Source organism: Lactuca virosa, chromosome 9 (genome assembly GCF_052849685.1).
Source record: "Lactuca virosa cultivar CGN04683 chromosome 9, Lactuca_virosa_CGN04683_v6, whole genome shotgun sequence".
NCBI classification, from domain to species: domain Eukaryota; kingdom Viridiplantae; phylum Streptophyta; class Magnoliopsida; order Asterales; family Asteraceae; genus Lactuca; species Lactuca virosa.
In genome coordinates, this window is record NC_136434.1 from 24,383,398 (window position 1) to 24,409,032 (window position 25,635).

The 25,635-nt window shown below is 32.9% G+C and overlaps 2 protein-coding genes and 1 long non-coding RNA gene across 3 annotated transcripts; 2 read left to right on the forward strand and 1 right to left on the reverse strand.

Moving 5' to 3' along the window:
* Positions 1–4,154: 4,154 nt before the first annotated feature.
* LOC145140827 (uncharacterized) lies at positions 4,155–5,432 on the forward strand. The gene is made up of 3 exons (XR_013722303.1): positions 4,155–4,346; positions 4,633–4,681; positions 4,985–5,432. It is a non-coding gene; the product is annotated as an uncharacterized LOC145140827 (long non-coding RNA).
* Positions 5,433–20,024: 14,592 nt separating this feature from the next.
* LOC145135941 (auxin-induced in root cultures protein 12-like) lies at positions 20,025–20,968 on the forward strand. Its single transcript, XM_079070156.1, has one exon. It carries the CDS (start codon positions 20,101–20,103, stop codon positions 20,806–20,808), a length of 708 nt encoding a protein of 235 aa, XP_078926282.1. The 5' UTR covers positions 20,025–20,100; the 3' UTR covers positions 20,809–20,968.
* A 3,043-nt stretch (positions 20,969–24,011) lies between these two features.
* LOC145135973 (cytochrome b561 and DOMON domain-containing protein At3g25290-like) lies at positions 24,012–25,635 on the reverse strand. The gene is made up of 3 exons (XM_079070187.1): positions 24,941–25,635; positions 24,534–24,788; positions 24,012–24,444 (listed from the first exon to the last, which is right to left on the reverse strand). The coding sequence occupies exons 1-3, from the start codon at positions 25,565–25,567 to the stop codon at positions 24,136–24,138; spliced, it is 1,191 nt and encodes a 396-aa protein (XP_078926313.1). The 5' UTR covers positions 25,568–25,635; the 3' UTR covers positions 24,012–24,135.

The window sequence follows — 25,635 nt, forward strand, 5'->3', positions numbered from 1 at the left end:
AGTGACCGCCAATCGTTTTTTACAACCTTGTGTATGATGATAACAAAGTCTAAAAATTAATCATAGGATTAAAAGCTTTTATATATTAATTTCATGTGTAGTACTTTAATCTTAAAATTTTCTAAATTATCATAACTGTTTTAATAATGATATTAATTATGTAACTTGACTTATATATTGGTAATTATATCATAGTAGCTTTAAAAACTTAGAAGGCCAAGTCGCATATTGCAGAATCTATATGATTGTTTGTTTCAAATATTTAAGAGCCTATAACATTACATATACCAAATTGTGTTTATATAAGTATTTCATGAACTCATAACATTGACATGTGTAACTCCTGGTTCCTGATATGTATTTAAATTATAATTTTTCATTTTTATAAAGCAACTCGACGAGTAGGTAGAGATCAGATGAGACGCGAGGTTTTAAGTAACCTACTCGACGAGTTGAGAGCCCTCAACTCGATGAGTAGGCTGACAGAGGTGAAACCCTAATTTCGGGGTTTTGCACCCTATTTAAGCATCTTTATCCCCTCATGCTAGCCTCGTTTCAAGCCTCCAACTCCCAAACCCTAGATCTCAAAACCCTAATGCATTGTGTGCGCATGTGAGTCATTTTTAAGAGAAATCTTGTGTGTGAAGCTTGTGGAAGAAGGAGAAGCTTCAGGACTCAAGAAGAAGGTTATAGATCCAGCAACTACACTTCATTCTCAGCATTTTCTGGTAAGCAAGTCTCAAACTTGCTTAATGATTACTTAGATCTCTTTCCTATCACTTTTATTGGGTTTTTGGTCCAACTAACATGATCCTTGGGAAATGGACGTCCCAAGTGAGTATACTTTCAAATCTAGAACCTTAAAGGGATTTCATGGCATAAAGGTGCAAACTTTATGGTCATTGAAGCCCCATGCAAGCTTTAGGATATCATTTTGGCCTTTTAAGATCCAAAAGGCCATGCATGGAGAGAAAGTTGGAGGCTTTACGTGTTCATGTAACGTATAGAGTCCAAATCTCAGTTGCATTGTCTTAGCTTGAAGTATTAAGGGCTTTTGGGATCAAGATCTAGGTCTTATGGAGTTGGGGTTTGAGCTAAATCACTTAAGGAAGGGTATTAACGGGTAAATTTGGAAACTTTACCCTTAAAAGGACATTTTCGGTATATATGTGAAGTATTGAGCTTAGATCTGAAGAATATGGGCTTAATCCATTAAGAAAGGCTTAACAGACTGAAGAACTCGACGAGTTCATAGAGGAACTCGACGAGTTGGGACGATTTGTCCCGATCCTGTAAAGGGCAGAATTCAACGAGTCTTAGGAAGGACTCAACGAGTTGACTCGTTTTATCACGAATCTGAGAAGCATGGAAACTCGACGAGTTAGAAGATGACTCGACGAGTTGAGTCAACTCGTGGTTGATTTTGACTGGACGTTGACTTTGACCTTGACTTTTACTTGACCAAGGTTGACCCGTGAAGGGGTTTTGGGTATGGAATGGTATCTAAGAAGTTGTTTTGTATAGGGTGTGAGTAGAGTCGGGTGAGGAGCAGAGACATTTCAGCTATTCACACGACATTGAGGTGAGTTTTCCTCCTGGTTTGAACGGGTCGAAGGCACCAAGGCCGGCCCGTATATGTTATTGGTATTGATTAGTAGCTGAGTGTGGGCGAGGCCCGTATCTCATAGATGGTTGAGTGTGGGCGAGGCTTGTATCTCCTAGCACTAATTGAGTATGTATATAGGACTGATTGATAAATTTGACTATACTTGTTGTCTGTGTGATACTTGTATGTATGTTTAGTAGCTGAGTGTGGGTGAGACCTGTATCTCATAATTAGCTGAGTGTGGGCGGGGCCCGTATCTCATAGTTAGCCGAGTGTGGGCGGGACCCGTATCTCGTAGTTAGCCGAGTGTGGGTGGGCCCCGTATCTCATAGTTAGCGGAGTGTGGGCGGGGCCCGTATCTCCTAGTTAGTCGAGTGTGGGTGGGGCTCATATCTCCTTGAGTGTGGGCGGGGCCTGTATCTCCTAGTAGCATGATTATGTGTATGGTATGTGGTAGTTTGGGGAGACTCACTAAGCTTCGTGCTTATAGTTTTCAGTTTTGGTTTCAGGTACTTTCGGTAGCAAGGGGAAGGGCTCGGGATGACTGCAGTGCACACACCATTTTGTTTAGCCTGAGATGTTTTACTTTGATATATTGACATGTGTTTTGATATGATACGATGACTTATGTTTTTGGATGAAATGATTTTAGTAACTATGGTTTATTTAATAATTAAAAATGAAATTTTTGGTCTTGATTTTTGGGATTTTACAACATGGTACACACACAGTAATGAAATGCATGCAAATAACTGAGTTAGAATATCGATCATGGCTATTATCTTTTACTGTTTGTTACAAGAGTTGGAATAAAAATTACCCGTGTTTCTTCAATGGGAGAGTTGACCCAAATCTTGTTTGATATCGAAAGAACCAAGTCTTGGAATGTTGATCGATCGATGGTTTTTGATTTTGCGTTGAGGGAAGTCATTGAACGATGGGTACATATCGAGGTTTTATTTTGTAATCGTAATGATTTGATGAACATAATGGCAGCATAGGGTTTTGGAGATGATAGAAAACGTGTGAAGATATAAATGGTGATTCAATTATTTGTCCAAGATTATAGGCATTTAATTGGGAATGTCATTTAATTTATATATAATATTACTAATATACCCTTATTATATTAACTAATAATTAAATGTTTTATTAAAATTTTATTGGTTCATACAACCAAACAATATATATATATATATATATATATATATATATATATATATATATATATATCTTTATACCTTAATAAGCATTTAGCCCAAAATGCTGAATTTTAAGAGGTACAATACTTTATGCGATTTATACAATAAATTTATGCACTAACTGTATTATAGAAAATTAAGGAAGTAAATCGGTCAAAATTAGACTTAGTATTCCCTATTTTAAGCAAATAGAATCATTCTACAGTTGAAGTCTATATAGCATATCATATCTCTTCTCCACCACTAACACACTCTAAACTATCCCCTATGAACGAATTCTGGAACTCCGTTCACCCTCCTCCATGACCACCTTCACCACTGTCTCACTTCATCTCACGATGGTCCACCATCCCATCTCTTTAAAATCCAGTCAAACCAACAACACCTTCACTTTAATCTCTCCTCTCCTGTCCCACTTGCCCACTTCCTCGATCGTAAGCATCGTCGCCTGCCGGCTTCACCATCTTCTCTATTGTCCACCCACTTCACTAGATCTGTCAACACAAATAACCTTGAAACCTTATATTCTCCACCTTTCTTGGTCTCTCTATCATCCACCACTACCACCTAAAAGTTATGAAGGCAGATCCGTCGAGTCCAGGTACGATCACACCATCAAAGCCATCGCATCCCTCAATGTTTCTAATTTGTTTCTTATGTTATTTCTTTTTTGCTTCAGTGAAAAAAAGAACGGAGCCTCTTCATAACGAAAACATTAAAAAAGTTTCAGCCCCAAATTTGTTTACTCTTTAAAATTGATGATTGATTTGGTGCTTTCAGGGTAATTTCTGAATTGATCCCTTCTTCCACTATCTCCATTCCAATGTCTACTTCTCTCATTCTTAAATGGCAACCACTAACGCGTACTGTCGTCTCCACCGCCGCTAAACCGTTATTGTCTCCACCACCGACATGGTCGTCACAACCAAAAAGATATGGTGGTACTGTCTTTCATCTGCCATAGGAAACTCTTACCATGTATTGTTTTTGCTAATGTTTGTCAAGCTTCATTAATCTATTGGCTAATACATCTGATTTTTTATTTGTGTTGATACATTCTGTGTTTTTGCCTATGATGTTCTACAGCTCACCACCGATGTTCATAACCCCATGGAATAAATAAGTATATCATGTTACTGAATAACTTTTTGAAATTTGTTTCTCTGTATATATGTTATACACACACTGAAAACATAGCTTGTAATGAAATTACTCATTGAGAAGTTACTCAATGTTTGTTTTAACATCAAATGGGATTTCTTACATGAAAATGAAGGTATATTTATTAAATTATGACTATATTATTTGTAAATTTGTTTTTTAATTTGATCATGAATGGATGGAGAACATATTAGAACCAACCTCATACAAAAGACAATGTAACTATATCTGTGGTATTTTCTCACTAACAAGCCCTAATTCTGTACACGTTTGATTTTTAGTTCCTCTCTCATTGTTGCTGATGTGGATGATCAATGATTATCATTTACAAAGGACCTTGGTTCATATGCCACAATTGAAGTCTCAAAAAACGTCAGGTAAGCTCCTTCTTTCTTGAACTTCTCTCTGTCTAATCCAAGGTAAAGTTATTCTCAATGTTCCAGTCCGGTACTCATAAAATCAGTCCGGTACTCATAAAATCTTATATATTACAACCTTTCAAGTCTTTACCATCTTGAAGATATGAATGTTTTGTTTGGTTTGTTACATGTTTTGTTTAATTTTTATGATTTTTTTGTAACATTGTTTGATTTTTTCTTGTGTTTGTTCTATTATTTAGTTTTTTCTGTTCACTTTATAAGTGTTGGTTTTGGTTTATTTCAGATCTGGTGAAAATCTAATGCACAACTCTTAAAGCATGAACAAGTATATGGTGAGAAAGATTGTGGTTTCTCTTTTGCGAGTTTATATATATATATATATATATATATATATATATATATATATATATATATATATATATATATATATATATATAGAGAGAGAGAGAGAGAGAGAGAGAGAATAACATAGACATTATTATCTTTATATGGATTTGATAAAGCCAAACCGACATTAGCACCATGTTTTCAATAGGTCCTTCAGTTTAGTGTTTCACAAACATTAGTGCTCTTGAAACTATTTGGAATTTGCAAACGTGTAGCTGATTTGTGTGTAATATTTGCCCCTGTTTCAGTTTAATGTTTCACGAGCATCACACCAGGAGCAACCAAGTAAGGGTGAAATGGTCCAAGTGTTTGAAACTTGCCAAAACATTAACCATGATTCTATAACCCCCAAACAGCTATGTGATCTCCATCAAAAACCACCAACACCACACCAAAAGCAATAAACCGGGGGTAAAATGGTCCAAGTTTTTGAAACTTGACAAAACAAGAGCCATGAGTCCATAAACCCCAAATAGCTTTGTGAAGATGTGTACAAAAACTCTATCAACAAAATGACAATCTCACCCTCAGGTGCTCTGCTACATCCTCTTGATCCACATTACAAATTATTTTCTTCTTTTCATCCATTACATAAGTGGGTTCTCTCTGTTTTTTCAGACAAGAAAAGCATAAGAAAAGAAACAATAGCTTTAAAACTTTGCCTTTCCATAACAAAGTCAAGTCGACTTACAAGTAGAGGACTCATAATTGTTTAAAAGTAAGGCCATTTATTATCCTAACAAAGTCAACTCACAATTATAGATTTCTACTATCTTTTATGTAGTTTAATGATTCTTTAACTGAGTCTCAGTCATAGTAACCTGTTACATACATGACTTTATAGGCACAATGACTACTCTTTATTCTTCTATCTTTTCGAAAAAACTACCTACGTATAGTATCTCACTTATAATTTGGTATATGATTTTTAAAAATAGTAAAATACAAATGTCTAAATCAAGTTTCTACAACCATGACCCTCTCTCTTGCGTCTAACCTTGAATTGTCATTGTAAAACACCACCTAGGGTCTTCAACTACCCGCTTCCCTTATTTTCTCCACCATCAGCCATTATCTTTAGCCACCTTTACTCACCCTTGCTTTTTGTGTAGTAACTCACACACACACAAAAATACAATGGGGGATCAAGCTTGGATCTTAGATAGAAAGACAGATATAAGGACCAATATTTTTAGTTAACTCAAATCTTGATATGAAATATCTCAACAAGTCAAGTTTTTTGTACCTTTGATTTTACATCTACTGACCTCTAAAAATGTTTTGAATGTTTGTTTTATACTAATGTTGGTAGGAAATTCATAAGTTTTTGTTTTGATTCAAAGGAAAAAGGTATAAATAAGTGAGATCTATTTCTCTTTCTATATACGCTATATCTAATTGCATGTTATTTGCATATGTGTGTAATAAATAGTGTTGGTTTGTGGGTTTACAGGTCCTGGTCCTTTACTTCAGAAGGATTTGGTAAGACCTTTTTCAAATTTGAGTTTAAATAGCCTTCAATTCTAGAATAATGGTGTTTTTAAACAAAGTTGCTATAATTGCCTAGAGATTCGACAAAATATATGTTGCTACATGTACTAATGAACCCTAAAGATGTAATGGTTGCTTGCCACATCTTTTTATTAATGATTTGTAATAGAGGCTTAAACATTCATAGAGTTGTTATATTTATGTTGTAATATTGTCAAAAATTTGATTTTTACTATAATTTAGTTATTTGTGTTGTTATATTTATGTGATTTTTTAATATATATATATATATATATATATATATATATATATATATATATATATATATATATATATGGCTATTTTTAGTGGTGTGACACAAAAACTAATGTCATTACTAAATTGTTGTTAAGTTTTACAATTGATTGTTTAACTGGAATAATTTAAAACATACCAATTTGATTTTAATTATTGTTATAATTCCAATAACTTTATTGTTATTTAAATAATCATTTCAGATAATATCTAAATTTATGCATCAGATTAACAAGTTAAATAATTAAAAAACTTAAAATACTTTGTTATGATAAAATATATAATTTTTGTAAAAAGCTTGCATAAAAAATATTTGATATATATTAATGGGTTTGTTCACCTAAAAATGAAAAAAAGTACAATGTTATAAATGGATAGATTTTTTCGGGTACTTCGACAACACTTTGAGTATTAGCTAGAGTATTAGCTAATTATTAGTGAAACCTGATGAAAAATTCAAAGGTAGTGATGTTTATAAATCAAATGTAGTGTATAAAAACATATTGCACGATTAATAATGTAAAATCTTTCATGTGTTCGTGTATATTTGTAAACAATAAACTAATTAATGAAAAACTATTTGCACCCGTCGCTAGGCGTGGGTAAACGGCTAGTATATATATATATATATATATATATATATATATATATATATATATATATATATATATATATATATATATATATATATATATCAAATAAGAAGGAAATTTTTGGTAGGAAGGTAATAAGTTTTTTTTCTACATATTTTTTTCGCGAACAAATCAAAATGAATCATTAGATGATTCATTTGTAAGATGATTCACAAGAAAAAATTCTTAAAAAAACATCTCGATGATTCATTTTTACAATGATTTTGTTGTTATTCACTAAAATTGTCATAAAAGTGAATTTTTTCTTAATTTACTTAAAAATGAATCATAAATATGTTTTTTTGGGAATTTTTTATTGTGATTCATATTACAAATGAATCATCTAGTGATTCATTTATTTTGTTCGTCAAAAAAATATGTAGAAAAAAATTTTCTTACCGGAAAAAACTATTAGAATATATATAACTAAACGTGTAAGGAAAAAACTATAAAAGTGAAATAAATAAAACAAGGAAAGTGGTGGTTACAGAGGATTTTTAGGGATAATAGTTAATTATGTAATTAATTTCATATTTGTTTCCCATTTTAAGGGATATTTAATTGTTTCATTCTTGAATCATGTTTGCAAATTTGACATAATTCATATTAGAATATTACTTTCTTTTTTGGTTTGACCATCTAGTAGTTGTACAAAAAGTTGACATCAAACTTTAGCTATAAACTTATGAATAAAATACCAAATAATTTTGAACATTTATATAAATAGTAAAATATTCAAATATAAATTGTACTATGACAATAATGATGACATAATTATTCCTCATAGAATATACCATATAAGAGTTATTCACATATGAATATAAACATATATATCAATGTGAATGGTATCATCTTCCATTAAGAATATCCAGGAAATAGGCACAAACAATATTTATGATGGAATATTATCATTATCATAAACAAAAACAAATTTATATCTATTTAAGAATATATATATTTTTTTCAAGATGAAATACACAAATAACAAGAAACATAATCAAACTAATATCCATATTAGAATTATATATAATTTTTAATATATATGGCTACTAATAAAACTAATATTCACGAAAGAATTAGAAAGAAAGGTATGTGGATTCACATACGTGTCTAATGTGATTGTTTAGTAAATAAAATTTAGTAACTTTTTAATGAAACGAATTTATAACTAAAGTGATTTTATAACCCATTTGACGAAACTCATATTACATAGTTAACACTTTTAAAATCAATATTTTAACATTCAAACACAATATTTTAGTGATTATACATGCCAAACATAAATGTAAAATGGATGTATTATCGTTTATTTTATTTTTAAAGAAATAGAGAAGCCAGAATCCAAAAGGCATGATATCATTTCTTAAAATTGGGCCAAAATTATATGTTAATTTAGGGCCCGTTTGATACGCATCTTTCCAGGTCCAAACATATCTTTCTGGCTGAATGGACCGGAAAGACTGTTTGATTTGCACAAAAAAAAAGTCTTTCCCGGTAAGATATGTCTTTCCCAGAAAGCTCCAAAATCATATCTTTCTGGCTGAATGGGCTGGAAATACAATTATACACCAAACCCGACCTCTTTCTTTCTTTCTTGGATTATTAATTTTTTTAAATAACTTTTTTCAAAATTATTTTTTATTGAATTATTTTTTTTTTCATCATTCAGCACAGTCAATCAGATGTACAATCAAACAGCATGGTTTCTTTCCCAGTCTGAAAACTTTTCCAGACAGCACTTTACCAGACAACACTTTCCCAGACAGAAACTATCAAACGGAACCTTATTTTATCTTGATGGAAACATGAACATCAAATGGATGATAAGACTTTCTTTCCATAAAAATAGAGTTTGAATTTAAATCGGTTATTAATGGAAATAGCAAATACCTAAAATACCTTTTTATAAATATATATTTTTTTAAATTAATTAAATAAAACGATCAGCTGATAAGTGTTGTCACGTTCTCACTTTATTTGATGTTTTTATTTGAACCTACTTATATATATATATATATATATATATATATATATATATATATATATATATGCTTAGGTTATTATATTATAACTAATTATTGTGTGATTGTACAAATCATTGTGGACCAATCATTTTACTTATTTTAAGAAAGTAATTAATACATATTTTTAAATTAAGGATAATTAAAAAAATACCATGTATTTTCACTATAAGGGTATTTTAGACAATTGAGATCAATTTAAAAATGGAAAATTCCATATTTTTAGGGATAATTAATTCTCTTGATTTTAAAATTCTGAATTTTTTAATTAGTTCAATTTTAACTATAACATAATTTTTAGTTTTTAATTAACCCCGATTTTATTATGTTGGAATGATCTTCTGTTAGAATCATATTCTCTAGTCTGTTATAATGAAATTCTATGAGAATGTCACTGACTAATAACAAATTTTTGGATACAACTTAAATTTTTCATTACCTTCTTAAAAAATAAAAACTTTATATAATATTCTATGACAAAGAAATACTCACTAATAACAAACAAAAACATGTATATTATTCCACCTGAATATTCTAGCGGAATATATTATTACATATAGTCTCATCATTCTATTGTAGATTATTCTATCAGAATATAACGACAAATAGTTCTCCCATTCTGACAGAATTGGAATTCGAGATTCTATTCCAGCAGAATTGCTGTCAGAAATGCAGAAATGCACCCTTGCAGAATATGTAATTTTCGGTCTCAGCTTCCCACACTAACCCACACACAGAATTGCTTTATCACAGCCTGAAACAAAAAAATATCTAGAATATTAACAAACTCATAGATAGCCATCTACATTCTAGATGTAGATAAATGACATCAAGAGTTAAAGCAAACCTTGTGTACGAATATAAAGAAGGTACTAACATAGAAAGGAAAATAGTTGATGAATTTAAACTACACACACAAAAACACATTAAACATATAGAAACTACACATACAAATACACACTTAACCTACTATCGTAATCTGATCCAATCCAAGATTGCTCACAAAACAAATTTTACTTAACTGCTTTCCATTAATTCCAACACTAAATCATATGCATTCTGAATTGGAAGCTCAATGCTAGTTTAGGAACAAGAAAATCAAAGTGTTTATGTTAATTCAGTCTTTTTCTCTACTATGTTTAAGTAATCAAACCTCACATATACAATTCAATAGAAAAACAATAGCCAATGCAAATCCAAATGAATTGAATCTGACCGGGGTATGTTCTAAAATCACAATTCAATTATTTCAGTCTTGTATGATTAAATTAAAAACTCTTTTCAAAGCAGCATAAATAGTTCATAAAAACTCAAAATTCACTCTATAAACATCCAATGAGGCTGAAAATAGACAAAATTAAAACCTACCGGATATGAAAAGCAGATGGTAAATTAGTTTGCTGAAAGAAAATCGAGTCCAGGCGTGGCGACTTGAAAACAGAAACCTCAATTTTTGACTGAAAAAAGAAGGTTGAAGGCGTGGAGACGAATGTTCATTTTGCTGGTGATTTTAGAGAAAAGGGGGAGGAAGAAATGGCGGATACGATGAAGAAGTGGAGGCGGACACGAGCAGGAAGGCAGTCAAGGTTTCGACTGACCGATTAAAGAAAAAAAACGAAAAGGAAAAAAAGCTTACCGATTGATTCGAGATGGATATTCATCACCTGGTCATGGGTTTTGAATGTTGACAATCGATTGTAGAAGAAGAAGAATCAGTAGATTAGAGACGATGTTGACTTTGATTTACATCTTGATAATCGACTAAATGTTCAATTTAGGATCAGACGGTGGATCAGGAGCGATAATGACTTCAATTTAGGGTTTTGAATCTTGATGCCGATTGAATGTTATAAATATATATGTGCTTCTTGCGATTACTAGGAATACAGCTAATATCCAATTATATATCTATTTTACCATAATTAACTAATAATAAGATTACTATAATACCCTTATATTATTTATTAAATGATTTGATTTATCTAAAATTTGATTGGTGTATACAATAACAAAAGAATTACTTTAAATACCTGAACCTAACTCTCTCTCTTTCTCTCTCTCTCTCTCTCTCTCTATATATATATATATATATATATATATATATATATATATATATATATATATATATATATATATATATATATATATTACAACTACGAAATTGCTTTTTGATCCAACTTTAAACATCATATCACATTTAAAATAGAAATGCAATAAGTTAGCCCATTAATTAAGAACGACTTAGCCCATTAAATTAATGTAAAAAGACATTTTTTTTAATTGTGTAACACATCAATTACGACAGGAGGGGAAAAAATATAAATTTCTTTTTGTTCATGTGATCATCTCTTTACCTGTTGCTGCCACCTGTTTCACGAGAACTTTTTCTTGGCAATTTGGCTTATTCACATAGATTTAGTTAGGGTTGATGGTGGAACGACCAAAGTACGGGAGCCTATAGACCCGCATAAATTTAGTTAGGGTTGTTGGTGGAACGACCAAAGTACGAGAGCCTATAGACCCACATAGATATACTTAGGGTTGATGGAGAAACGACAAAAGTACGGGAGCCATTGTCACACCCCCAAACCTGAACGGCAGAAACGTCTGGGGGCGGATAGAGTGACTTCATGTACAGTATCATAACAATTGAATAATAATGAAACATAGCAACACAAACATTCATACATTTAGATTTAGAGTATTACATTGTTTACAAACACAATTGTTCGAAAGTCGAATACAAATAACTGAAAAGTAAATAACATGAAATGACGACGCGGACCCTCAAGAAAGGTTGAGTACCTGTGTGCTAGAACCCTGAGAATACATGTCACAACTAGCATTTTGCTAGGAAATTCCACTCTCATATAACCATTCAACTAGTATAATAACTTGTACTCTAAGCGAATATCATACTCTATGCTCATTCAACATCAACCATTTGAATCAAAACTCCTGAGTGAAGTCCAAAACCTAATTCAACACCTCTCATATACTCAACTATGGGTTGAAACCCTAAATTCCCAACTCAAACCCCTATTGGGCTAGGAATCATTTATTGGTCCTAATGGGCCAATAAACCCTTAACTTAATTCTTTTAAGCTAAGAGTCTTCAGTTGGGCCCTAATTGAACCCACATTCATTAAGTTATAGGTTTATTGGGCTTTAGTGGGCCTAGAATGACCCACATCTTTCTCATGGACCTTATTGGGCCGATAATTAATAATGTTGGGCCCTTTGAAACCAAAAACCCATTTGTTAAACTTTGATGGGCCGAAAATCCTTTTTGGGCCAACCAAAAATCAGAATTTATCTCTTGGGCCAACCTTGGGCCGAATACCTCTCCAAACTCAGTTAGCCCATAAAAAAAAGAGATAATATGAGGATAATACAAGTGACAGCTCATTTATATACAACAAATATCAAGGCTATTACACTACATACATCTAGGCAAGGTGTTAGTGTCCAACATGTATCTAAACTTGTACTAAATATCCATCATACTTCTAGGTCACAAGAAGTCAATATATTCTTCCTCCCTCTCTCTCATTCGGCCAAACACACACAAATACATCTCACATTTTCATTTCCACACACACATTACTCTCAAGAACATCCTCTCTTCTTCTCCAAAGATCTCGAGTTCATCATCATCAAAAACCGGATTCTAAGCTTCTTGGTAAGTTCTATGTTAAAATCATGTTTCAAGTTTGTGTTAAATATCTTTCACTTACTCCCTCATTTTCGTAAATATGGATCTTAAAGCAACCACCATTTCGAGATCTCTCCAAGAACTCAAGCTAGATTCAAAGTTTCATCTTCTTCTTCATCTACATCTTGAAAACCTCAAGGTGAGTTCATACCCCCTTGTTTTCGGTTCTTACTTTTTTTTGGGGGAGAATACAAGTTGTGTTGTGTAGATCTATGTGTGTATGCATGAATATGTGTGTTTTTCATGATTTATTTGGTGGTTATGTGTTATTTACTTCATAAATCTAAAAGTATGTTAAGAATATTAAGTTTATCACTTGGATCTACATGAAAACCTTGAGAAAAGTATGTGTTATCACATATAATACATTTAAACTAGTAGATCTGGGATTTATACACTTAAAATAGTAAAAATGAGTGTTCTGTTCCAAGATCTATAAACTAAACTCAAAAATCAGCCTTTCACAGGAAAGTTTTGGTCCAATATCGAACTGTTTTGACCACCTAAATGATAATATTTTTCAAAACTGTTTTACATGCAAAAAGTTCAGGTTTCTACCTTTAAAATGACTACTCTCACGTTTTCATACGATTTTTCTACAATTTTTGGCGAATTTTACAAAACTGTCTATCAGATTTGAAATAATTTCGGACCAGCCTGTGAAGGTGAGCAATTTCACACTTGTTAGAAGCCATTAAAAATTATGAGAAAAATTGTGAACAAAGTAGACAAAATTTCCAAACTTCCAGAATTTACGGATCCAAAGTTAGACTTACGATGATTTTTCTACAAATTTTCCAACAACTAGGTCGGAAAAGCCCAAAACCAGAAAAATGTGTATTTTCACAAAAATCAAGCCAAAAATGATATTTTTGACAAAATGGGTTTAAAATGTTATTTTTACCACAAACTAGTCATCAACACAAGTTTTGAACAAAATGGAGACTAAAGTGTTATTCTTACAAAAATTGGGCCTTAATTGTAAATTTTTGGCTTATTGGGCCAAGAACGTCATTTTTACAAAAAGTGGGCTTTTATGCTAGTTTAGTGAATACTTGAACCAAAACCAACGATAAACTAACAAACGGATTAATTTGATCATTTTCTAGGTTATTGGGCCTTAGTGGCCCATTTTTATGTGTGATAGGTCATGTATACTATTTATATGTTTATTGTGCCTCATTGACCCATTAACATGTGCGACGGACCTTGGATACTATTTGTGTGCTATTTGGTCCTGTAAATACCTTACATGTGAAATGGGCCTTAGTTGTCATTTCATATATATTTCGGGCCCATGTTATATAATCTCATTCCAATTGGGCCTTGAAATGATTTACATGTTTAGCGATGCCTTAGTGGTTCACTTACATGGTTCATTGGGTCTGGAATGAGATTATACCTTTCTTCGCGTAAATTCGATTAAGGATCTAGTGAGTTTTATTGGTTGACACCTATTAAGTGTTCGATCGTAGCATGTAGTTATAACCAGAGTCTCTTGGAGGGAGAGCGGGGATTTGTGTATAGATCTATACGGGGGTGACACCCCACACCTGAGCTGTTCGCTACAGTTAGACTAACTCAGTCTAGGGTGACGAAAACCTTATAATCAAAACCGGCATCCAACAACGCCAAGACAGGCGAAATTGTCTTTATTTAGTATGGTTATGACGGCTCACTTAGAGGAATTAACGTTATGAAGTTTACGGAAGACCATTCTCTTTTCTTTTGGATTACTCGGAAACATACTCGTACTGGTACTCAACCTCGGGGGTTGGTATGGCAGCTTTCTCTTTTACAAACAACATCAGGTTGTCTGGGAACATTCTTTTTACATGCTCTTCACATTCTCTCTACATTCTCTTTACCCTTTTAGTCAAATAAACAATAACATACATGCATTAATACAAGATCTGACACAAACATACTAAACAGTTTGCAGAAAATATAGGATTTTCTGGTGGTTTCAAAGTTATACAAATCATTTTCACAAACATGCTTATGAACTCACCAACATTTTTATGTTGACATTTTTAAATTAACTTGTATTCTCAGGAAACCGTTGAAGCAGGATGAACGAAACAAACTAATGGATACTTTGTTATATTTTGTTTCATCATACTCTGACTATTTTGGCATGTAATATTCAAATACAATACTCGATGTAAACAATGAATGTTGTTATATTACATGTGTGATGATGATGATGTTATGTTTCAATTATATACTCTGTAATGATACTATAATGTTGAAAGTCACACCAAGCCCCCCGACGTTTCCGCCGTCTGGTTCAGGGGTGTGACAATACAAGTCGTTTTGAAAAGCGTCAACTAAAAAGTTGGTGAGTTCATAAACATATTTGTAAGAAAGCTTTGTAATATCTTCGTTCATAGTCAGTTGTAAAACTTCAGAAAATCCAATATTTTCTTATAAAAGTAGTTTGTGACTCGTTCCAAAATCATGTATAATTGCATGCATGTTCTTTGGTTTTCCTTTGTTTGTTTCTGAAAAGAAAGTGTTCCAACCACTTGGGTTGTGGTGACTTGGTAAGGCATGTGGAAGATATGGTGGATAACCTATTGACCCATGTTCAAATCCTGGCACCACTCAGCCCTTGTGGCCATGGAGGTTCGCCTGCAGTGACTCCAGGGCATGAGGCAAAACCTCATGTTTGCAGCGGGGGATTAGTCGGTACGCGAAAGCTGGCCCGGAAACCCTCGTTAGGGAAGTTCCCTTTCCAAAAAAAAGAAAGTGTTCCCAGAAAATCCTATATTTTCTGTATATGTTGTGGTCTTAAAACCCTAAGACCGAAGTTATGAAATCAGTTTACAAAATATACAAAACTTAGTTTTGTATTTTATAAAACTAATGCAGTGTATATTCCTCGTAATTCCAATGTTAATAGATCCATACTCCATGTGAGTCGTTACAACCATATTAATATGACGAGAACGCCTGTCCTGACGTTCTTCAGGCGTCAACTACTATAAAAGATATTTGTCACCTTGGACTGGTCTGTCTAGTTGTAGCGAACATCACAGGTGTAGGGTGTCAACCCCGTATAGATCTATACATAATTACCCCGCTCTCCTGGAGACTCTGGTTATAACTACATGACCTTACAATGTATGCTAGGTAGGTACGACGAAGGAAAAATCTCACAAGAGCCTTAACGAAATTTACGCGAGTTTTGACTCCCATTATGGAATAATGCAAATAATGTTTTCTTGTGTAAAGTTATGACTGCAGCTTTATGACATGCGTTTTACAGCTTTATGACATACACCTTATCACTTGTATTTCTGAAAGTTTTATGATGGACAGTTTATGACATGCAAATATTTCTGTCATAAAAACTCTGTTTTGTATATCGACTTAATAAAATTATTTATATTGATAATTATAAATAATCACTAATAGTTTGTCAACTTGAAATAGGTTATGAATATGACATAATGTTCTAATTTTAAAACCCTTGAAATGGTATCAGAGCTAAGGCACGGGTCGATGTGTTCGACGGGGACGTCGAACCCTATAATGGGGGGTGAAGGTGGGTTGCACCTGATCCTACATCGGCTTGGAAGGAGAACAAAACATTTCCTCATAAGGGGTGTGTATACCTTCCTTGTCACAACGCGTTTTAAAGTCGTGAGGGCAGCAGATCCCATAAGAACTCTGCAGTTAAGCGTATTCGGGCGAGAACAATCCAGGGATGGGTGACCCCCTGGGAAGTTTTCGCACCGGAAGCCCAAAGCGGGCAATATTGTGATACATGCCAGAGGGGGATGTTACAGTCATTGTTTGTATGCACGTATATGTATTACGATATATGATATTTTGGAAAACTCACTAATCTTCGTGCTTAACCAGTTGAATATAAATATTTTTTAGAAACTTCAAATGATTCGTAAGAAGGGCAAGGCTCGGTTGTACACATGTGCATTCACAACATGTTTCCGCACAATGTAATAATACTCTAATATATTTTAATAAATAAAAATGAGAAATTTGGGTTGAAAATCGGAACGTTATAATAATAGGCATCATTGTCATCATTATTTGTATACCAAAATCCGATCCATTATTTTGGAAATGAAAACGAATTTGATTAGCATGTAGCCTTGATTAGGAAGCCACCAAGTTAACCGATTCATAAAAGTTGATATCATAGGTTAAATTCATATCATAACATGTGTAATATGGCATCACATAATACATAACACAGTAGATTTTTTTTTTGTCCTCCACTAAAACCATGTACTCTAAAAAACTATACAAACTTATTTTTCAATAACAAAATGGTGCATTATGATAGAGACTGATAGTAAACTCTAAATCAAATATAAAGAGAAAATAAACCACTGAGTTCATGTTTGAAATACAAATCCTTAATGTAGGAGTGTCTGAAATGTATGAGGAGTCAATCCGGAATATATATTTTCTTCAAAAAATAATATTTTGGATTACTTAATGTCATGTATCAACGATTTTCTAATAGTCCGATACAAAATAGGGTACTCCGAAAAACGTCATTTAAGACTTTATGATAATTTTTTCTAATTCGTCAAAAGTGGGTTATTTCAAATTATTTTTTTTCATTCTTATTGATCATTTTTTAGACCATCCCTTCTTCTTACATGGTACCTTATTTGGCTATTATAGCACGTTGTAGGCCCAGTTAACTTGGGATGTTGTCTTTTTGTTACTTCCGGTTCCTGTCACAACTTGAAAGTTTAGTTGCCTATCCGTCTCCACCTCTGGCAATAAATCTATCTCATTTTATCAAAGGAATTGAGTTTCGCTTATTTCTTATAAGTCACTCGATCTTCATTTGTTCTCTTCTCCCTTTCGGAGAGATCTTAACTCTATGATTCAATTCTTTATTATATTCTCGAATTTAACTTTATCAATTAACCGAGGATTCGATCGAATAAGAGAGAGCGAAAGACCTTCCGCGTACGAGCTCTTCAAACCTTGTCCTATCGAAGTTGTGTTGATACTCGTGGAAGTCTAAACGATTTTAAAGAAAAATCATATACGAAACAGAAAAGATATTTTGGGGTTTAAGTCCATAATTTGTGAATATCCTTTTCTTATATTTTAATATCCTTCTTATATTCTGAATATTTTGGGGTTTAGCCACTCATAAATTTATTTTACCTTTAATTTTTTCTTTTGTATAAGTAATCGAAAATCTTAAATATTATTATTACTTCATTGCCAGCAAATTAATAACAAGTTCATGATACAATACATGCCATGAACGATGAGCTCATAATTCAGGGTGCATACATATTGTTTTACATTAAACTCAATGTGTTCTTTTTTCAACGTCTCAATTTTCTTCGTCCATTTTTTATGTACTCAATGAAATTGGAATTTTAATAACATGACTATTACTAATTATCGTTAAAACTCCCATTTGTGTAATAACAATAAATAAAGTTAACTTAAATACTCCTATAACACACGTCTAGCCTAATTTGTTTTAATATTAGGTACACTCCCCCTTATTCTTCTATTGGCAACATATTAATCAAAGTGCATAAATGCCATGAACTCGATATTCAACGTGCATATGGCTTCACATGAAAGTCAATGTGTAGTACCTTTTTCTTTTTCCTCGTCCCAATTTTCTTCACCCATTTTTCATAGAGTCAAAGGAATTGTAATAATATAAAATATAAATGATACTAATGTAGTACTAAAAGCCCCATTTGATCATTCATATAACAACAACAATAAATACAGGTCAAATTAAAATATTTTTTTTAGCACACGTCTCGACTAATTATTTATATTAGGTACTCTCCCTTTAACAAAATTAAATGTTTTTATTTAGAATACATATAATTCATATGGACAAAACTACAAATTTGGTCCTTGTGGTTTGCAAATTTTTTTGGATGGGGTCCAAAAAGTTTCCAGCTTGCACTGCAGGTCCAAAATCAAAGTTTTTCATTGTTTTTGGTCCAAAAAAACTTGAAAAGTCGATTTTACCCTTTTTCATTTCTTTTTTCTTTTTTCTTTATTTATTTTGGTATTTAAATAATTACAAATAGAAAATAAAATAAACCCATTGAGAAAATATCTATTTGTGTGTGTGTCTATGTGAGAGAGAGAGAGGGTGGGGGGTTGTGGGGTTTATTTTATTTTCTATTTTTAATTATTTAAATACCAAAATAAATAAAGAAAATAGAAAAAATGAATGAAAAAGGGTAAAATCGACTTTTCAAGTTTTTTTGGACAAAAAACAATGAAAAACCTTGATTTTGGACCTAGAAACTTTTTGGACCCCATCCAAAGGTTTTTGCAAATCACAAGGACCAAATTTACAGTTTTATCAATTCAGATGTATAAAACAACATAAGTTTGAAATAATCAAAATCATAAAATTTATTAACTTACCAATTTATGTAGTTATGTACCATTTTGTTACTAGAAATTGCTATATTTATGCATCCATAAATTTATAAGTGATCAACTTTGTAAAATTAATTGACAAAAACATTTCAACATTGTTCTATATATCATTAAGAAGCTCTTTATTTTATAAATTGATAAAAACATATATTTCCATTATATAAATGTGTCATTAACCTTGTTCATGTTCCTTTATAAAGCGTAATGAAAAATTAGAATGTCACACGTATATTCTTTTCTGTAACTTTTAGTAACATCAATTTTTGTTAAAACTTTCGTAAATATTTTAATTTTATTCTTCAATAACGACAGAGTATGTATTTTAATATAAGATGTCTCTATACTAACTTATGTATTTACTACCAAAAAAAAGTAATACATCCATTTTGAGTATATGAAAATCGTGTACGAAAGTCACCTAATATAATTTTATTTTCTAAACATATGTTTTAATACCCAGTTATGAAAATTGTGTGATTATGACAGTAAAGATTTCAAAATGTTGATTTTAAAGTATATATGTATATAAAATAACATTTATATGCATATGTTTATTTAATTTACGGATTTACCCCTAATTTTAACATTAAATTACTATTGGATAATCTTCAAATGGACGGATAAGATTTAAAATCAAGAATTTAAATCCTTGGATCGCGGAATAGGATATCGTATCCCACGATAGGCTGAAAAGAAGTTGAAATCACACAATTCCTTCACTATATATCCCTCAACTCAAAGTCTACTTCAAATCCCACCATCATCAACTCTTTTTAGCATCCACTAACATGGCGTTGATCAGCCATTCGCCGCCGTTCTTCTTCTTCATCCTTCTCACATTAACATCTCTGTTTTTACAATCGTACCCAGTTCATTCATTCAATTGCGCATCGGAGAAGTTCACAAACAAGAAAATCTATTCAAATTGCACCGATCTACCCACCCTGAATTCTACCCTCCATTGGACTTACACCCCACAAAACTCCTCCCTCTCCGTCGCATTCATCGCACCTCCGGCGACACCGAACGGCTGGATCGCATGGGCAATCAACCCCACCGGGACCGGCATGATAGGGAGTCAAGCGCTCATTGCCTTCAAGAACTCCAGCAGCTCAATGGTCGTGAAGACCTACAACATTACCACGTACGCCTCCATCGTTGAAGGGAAGATCTCGTTCGAGGTTCTGGAGTCTAGGGCGGAACATTCTGATGGAGTAATGAAGATTTTCGCGACAGTGAAGTTGCCGGAGAAGATGTCGGAAGTGAACCATGTGTGGCAGGTTGGGGGTTCGGTTAAAGACGGAGTTCCGGTGAAACATGGGTTTTTGCCGGCGAATATGAAGGCAATGGGTAAGCTGCAACTGGAAGGGAAGGCACAAAGTAATGGTACCACCGCCGGTAGTCCCGCCGTTGCTCCGAGCACTAGTTCGTCTTCCGGTATCACCGGAATTTACGTGATTCCTATCTTTTTTTCATGTTTATTTGGATTTTTCTAAGTATAGGAAAATATAAAACTTGAACGTGGTATTTAATATTTTAGGTTTATTACGTCTTATTTTTGTAATTCATAAGAAATTGGAAAAAATCACTTCCTTCCAAAGTTCCAATATCGTTCTATATATAAGTATTGAGAAGAAAATACGAAATTGTTTCTCATTTTGTTAATCTTCTAATTGTTTTAGATTTTTTATACTATAATATTAAACGTCTTCTTAATTTACGAGTTTATGCAAAAACACCTTCTTGCATGGGGAGAATTCAATTTTGTAAAATAATGTTATTATATTATATCATGAATAACCTTTTATGGATAACTATAGAGTTCAATTTTGAGAAAGGATTATATACTACCGAAAACGAAAAGACTTAGGCTAAACGGTTGCCTACGAAAATTTGGTGTAACATAGGGTGTGGTGATAATGTGATATTTTTGTCTACCAAAATTTTTTTTTTTCTGATTTTAAAATGATATAATATTTGCTATCCAAATTAAAAACATAAATATTAATTAAAATAACATAATATTTCATTAAATTAAAAAAATATTACATTTAATTATAAAAAACGTAACATGCTTGAAGAGTTGTAAATGCTCATTGATTGAGAATAAATTTTTGATAAGGTGATTGAAACTTATTCGTGATAATTTTTTTTGAAATAAACATATCATGTTTGAAGAGTTGTATAATGTACATTAATAAAAATACACATGAATTTGCCGGGTAAAAGTCACACATGCCAAACTAATGTGTGTAGGCTTATTGTACTGTGAGCTAATCTAAAAATACCTTGGAGTAATGAGAAGTGGTATAGATTTGGTAAATAATTTTGGATAGAAGTTAATGTGTTTTAATGGGCGGTGAGAACTCACCGTTGAAAATCGCTGCTGGCAAAAAAAATTACGATCAGGGGGCGGTGCTTGCTGCCGGCAACACCCGCCACGTCTGCATACCGACAGTTACCCACAACCTTATAGTCTAATAGTATCGAAAATTACGAAATAACTTATAGTCTGATAGTATCAGAAATTAATATAAAGATGTTTAGCGGTTCTAAAAAGATTCCATTGAAAAGGATAATTCCTTTTTGCAAAATTAGAATAGATCGCATTTTCTTCAATCTTTTCATAACTATATCATGGTGAAAGATAATAACTATTTGGTGGACTATTAATCAAAATGTTAAAACTTGTTTGTTGTTTGTTATAGTTTAATAAATTATATTCTCAATTTTTAATTTTTGTGGCAAAGGCAAGAGATAAGTTATATTTTAAATTTAATTGTTATAAGAATTTTTTTTTTGAAATGTTATAATCATAAAATCCAATAACAGTTTTACACGATTGCCTTTAAGACAATAATTGAAGTATTGATTGTTTATGTAACATAAACCTTTTAGATAATTATTTAAAATTTTGAATGTTTTTTTTTTTGGAACGGCAGAATGAAATACTATTTGAGAGGGAAGTATCTATGGAAAAAGTTATTCCACCTTCTACTAGGTGCGTTTCGTATGCACAAGCACATTCCAATGGTCCTGTTTTAACTTTTCTAAAGATGCAATTCGTGCCCCTCATTGTTCTCCAACTATCTATATATTTGAAGTAATGCATATTTTCTTGTATATCCCTTGATTCATGTCAAAAATATTATTTTAATCTCAAAGAACTCTATGTTATTCATTAAAAATCGCAAACTCAAAGCCCTCAAATCTTGGTTTATGGGTTATTTGTTATTACTCAAGAGTCGTTCTTACAATTAACAAACAATAGGACCCTAGTTTATATATGTTGATTGTGGGGTCAATTTTATGCCGTATTAAAAACAATTTTTTCCATTAAGTTGATTGCAAAAACCATAAATATATTTACCTTATTTGATTTTTATAGTACATAAGGCCATTTAAAAAATGCTAGTCATTCACAGCATCTAAAGTAAACTTTCATCGAAACTCATAAAGGTAAATTGTAAAACAAAGTATAATTGTTCAAAAAAAAAAGCATTAGGACCACAACTTATATATTGTCTGCATATGAATTCATAAAAAAAGATTAAAGATAAGACTGAAATGCTACTAAATTCTATAGCCACACCTCGATATTGCATCGACATCTAGCCAAAATTGTCCATTTTATATAATCCATGAAAAAAAATACCACAATTGTGTCCACATTGTACACACCATGAAAATCCTTTTCCATGTCTTGATCTGACTTGTTGTATCTCCTGATGTCGAATCGAAAAGTTGCTTTCTAAATTAGATGACGATTGAGACAAATGATTGCTAAGGTTAATTTATGTGTTGGAAATGCTTTAAGTCTTAATGATATAGTATGAAATTGCACATGGCATAACTTTATGAAACAAGTTGATTATATGAGGCATGGATGATGGATGTATGAGGTCACATACCATGTTCATACGGTGCAGTCATCAAACCATCATCATGACACACCACATGCTTCCATTATCGAAGTTTCCAATCAAATGGGTACCAACGGATTTGTTCAAAGACCAAAAAATGCCAACAAAGATTTGTGTGATAAAAAGAATACTAGATTCATATTCTTCATAGGTTCAATTGTCAACATAAGTTATTTGAAATATATTAGAAGAATTAACAATTTTTTATTGATAGAGACCAATAAAAAGGTTGACAAATGGTATTTTACATGCATTTACATCATATTTCTTGAAAAAGAATACAAAACCCTGTTTAAGCGTACAAAAAACCACTTCACGGGTCCGAATCTTACTGTTTTGATCGGCTTGCCAGTCCCCAACGGGAGGAGCATGTTAGATGCATTTATGCTTCTTTTAGGACATCCATTTCATGCATTTAAATCACATTTATGATTTTAATATTATGTATTTTACATATTTTGAGAATTTTACGTGAATTGGTGGAACATTTTGATTTGCATACTTGTTGGATGGTTTTCAGGTGGTTTGAATATTGGAGCAAGGAAACATTGAAGAACATAACTTGAAGCATCAATTCGGTAATTTAGTCTTCATAAAAAAGTTTGTCAATTACCATCACTAGATTTGATCAAAGGCCAAAAAGGGTCAACAAAGATTTATGGGAAAAAAAGAATACTGATTCACATTGTTCATAGGTTCAATTGTCAAACATAAGTGATGCGAAACATATAAGAAGAATTAAGAGAGTCCTTTATCTATAAATGAGAAAAAAAAAAGATCCCAAAACATAAATACTTATAACAACCAACCAGAAAATAATGTACAATATAATGAGCACATGAAACAGGAGAAAATAATCAATGAACCCAAAAACGTTAATAGAACAAAAGGGTGTTTGAATCATGGTGCCAATGGCAATTGCTTAGCATCCCCATTATCATAGGGTTTGGTGGTCTTCACAGACTTCCTTTTCCTTTTTAATACAAGAATCCAAGTAAGTACTTCTAAAACCAAAGCAATAACACCCAAAATAGAGACTATAATTATATAGGCTGATCTCCATTTACTTGCAGGTGACAATATTTGAAGACCCTTGAACACATTCAAGATACCAAGAACAACCACCGCATACCCTGTTCCATGGTGGTAAATATTCCAGTAAAATCTAATTTTGTGCTCCTTTTTTGGCCTCAAGAACAATGCACAAACCTACATAAATCAAACATACACACTAACTGTTTAGAAAAGAACCCAATCTGATCTTCAACTTTAAATCCATGTTTGACATACAGGCATACCTGAAGTGTTGCAAGACAGAACAGAGCAATTCCAATAATCCGGTGACTGGAGTATTTGACACCCTTTGATTCACTTCCGAGCTTCAGTCCAGTCCCCCACCCGGCAACTCCGATGGCGTAAGCAGAAACTTGGCAGAACCCATGGAGATAAAACCATGTCGGATCTGCCGCCGGGAAAATTCTGAGGTATCTAGCGATGATTACCCCCACCGGAAAAAGAATCCCCCAACCCACTGCATTCAGTATCCCATGAATCTGAACAAAAGAAAACAATTCAGCCCACTTATATACATTCTTCATTACTAAATAAGTTGTGTTGATAGAAATAAAGAATGAAAGCATAGTGATGGAAGATCATGTTCTTACGAATTCAAATAAAGGATCATAAATCTATCAAAAAAACTTACATTTCTCTTCTTTGTTTTCGAATTGCCATTTCCTCCTCCTGCAATCTCTCCACTTAACAAATTCAGACTCCCTCTAGAACCCAAATTCGGAGCTAGAAAAGCATGCCTCGCCGGAAACCCACCCGCCTTAACCGAGCCCCCGACTTGCCAAACCTGGTTAATCGTGGTTTGCCCTTTTTCCGGCAATTCGACCGTCGCAAAGATCCTCATCATTCCATCCGATTCCGAATACTCTCCTCTCATATCCGTTACATCAAAAGCCAACTTCCCTTCAACAATAGAACCATACGAACTTATGTTATATGTATTCACTAGAACGGACCCATTGGATGCTTTATAAGCGATCAAAGACTGTGATCCGGCCATCCCGTCGCCGGTGGGATTAATAGCCCAGGAGATCCATCCGTCGGGTGTAGCCGGTTGCGCGATGAAGACGATAGACACAGAATCCTTCGCAGTGTCGAGGAACCAATGGAGGTAAGAACCCAGTTGGGGTAAGTCGCTACATCGGTCATACCGCTTGTTGTTAGTGAATTTCTGTGTGGCGCATGTGGATTGCGCGTGCGAATGCATCAGTAAGAGCGAGATGACTGTAAGAAGAAAAAAGAAGACTGAGGAGGACGCCATTGGAGGAGAGTCGGAGCTCTGGTTGTGAAAGCTGAGTTTCTGTTTAAATGACTCGGGGAAGAGACTAA

Coding starts and splice junctions, on each gene's coding strand:
- LOC145135941 (XM_079070156.1), top strand. CDS start 20,101: ATGGCGTTGATCAGCCATTCGCCGCCGTTCTTCTTCTTCATCCTTCTC.
- LOC145135973 (XM_079070187.1), bottom strand. CDS start 25,567: ATGGCGTCCTCCTCAGTCTTCTTTTTTCTTCTTACAGTCATCTCGCTC. Junction 24,789..24,940: donor CGAAAACAAAGAAGAGAAAT/GTAAGTTTTTTT, acceptor TCTTTTGTTCAG/ATTCATGGGATACTGAATGC. Junction 24,445..24,533: donor TCTGTCTTGCAACACTTCAG/GTATGCCTGTAT, acceptor TGATTTATGTAG/GTTTGTGCATTGTTCTTGAG.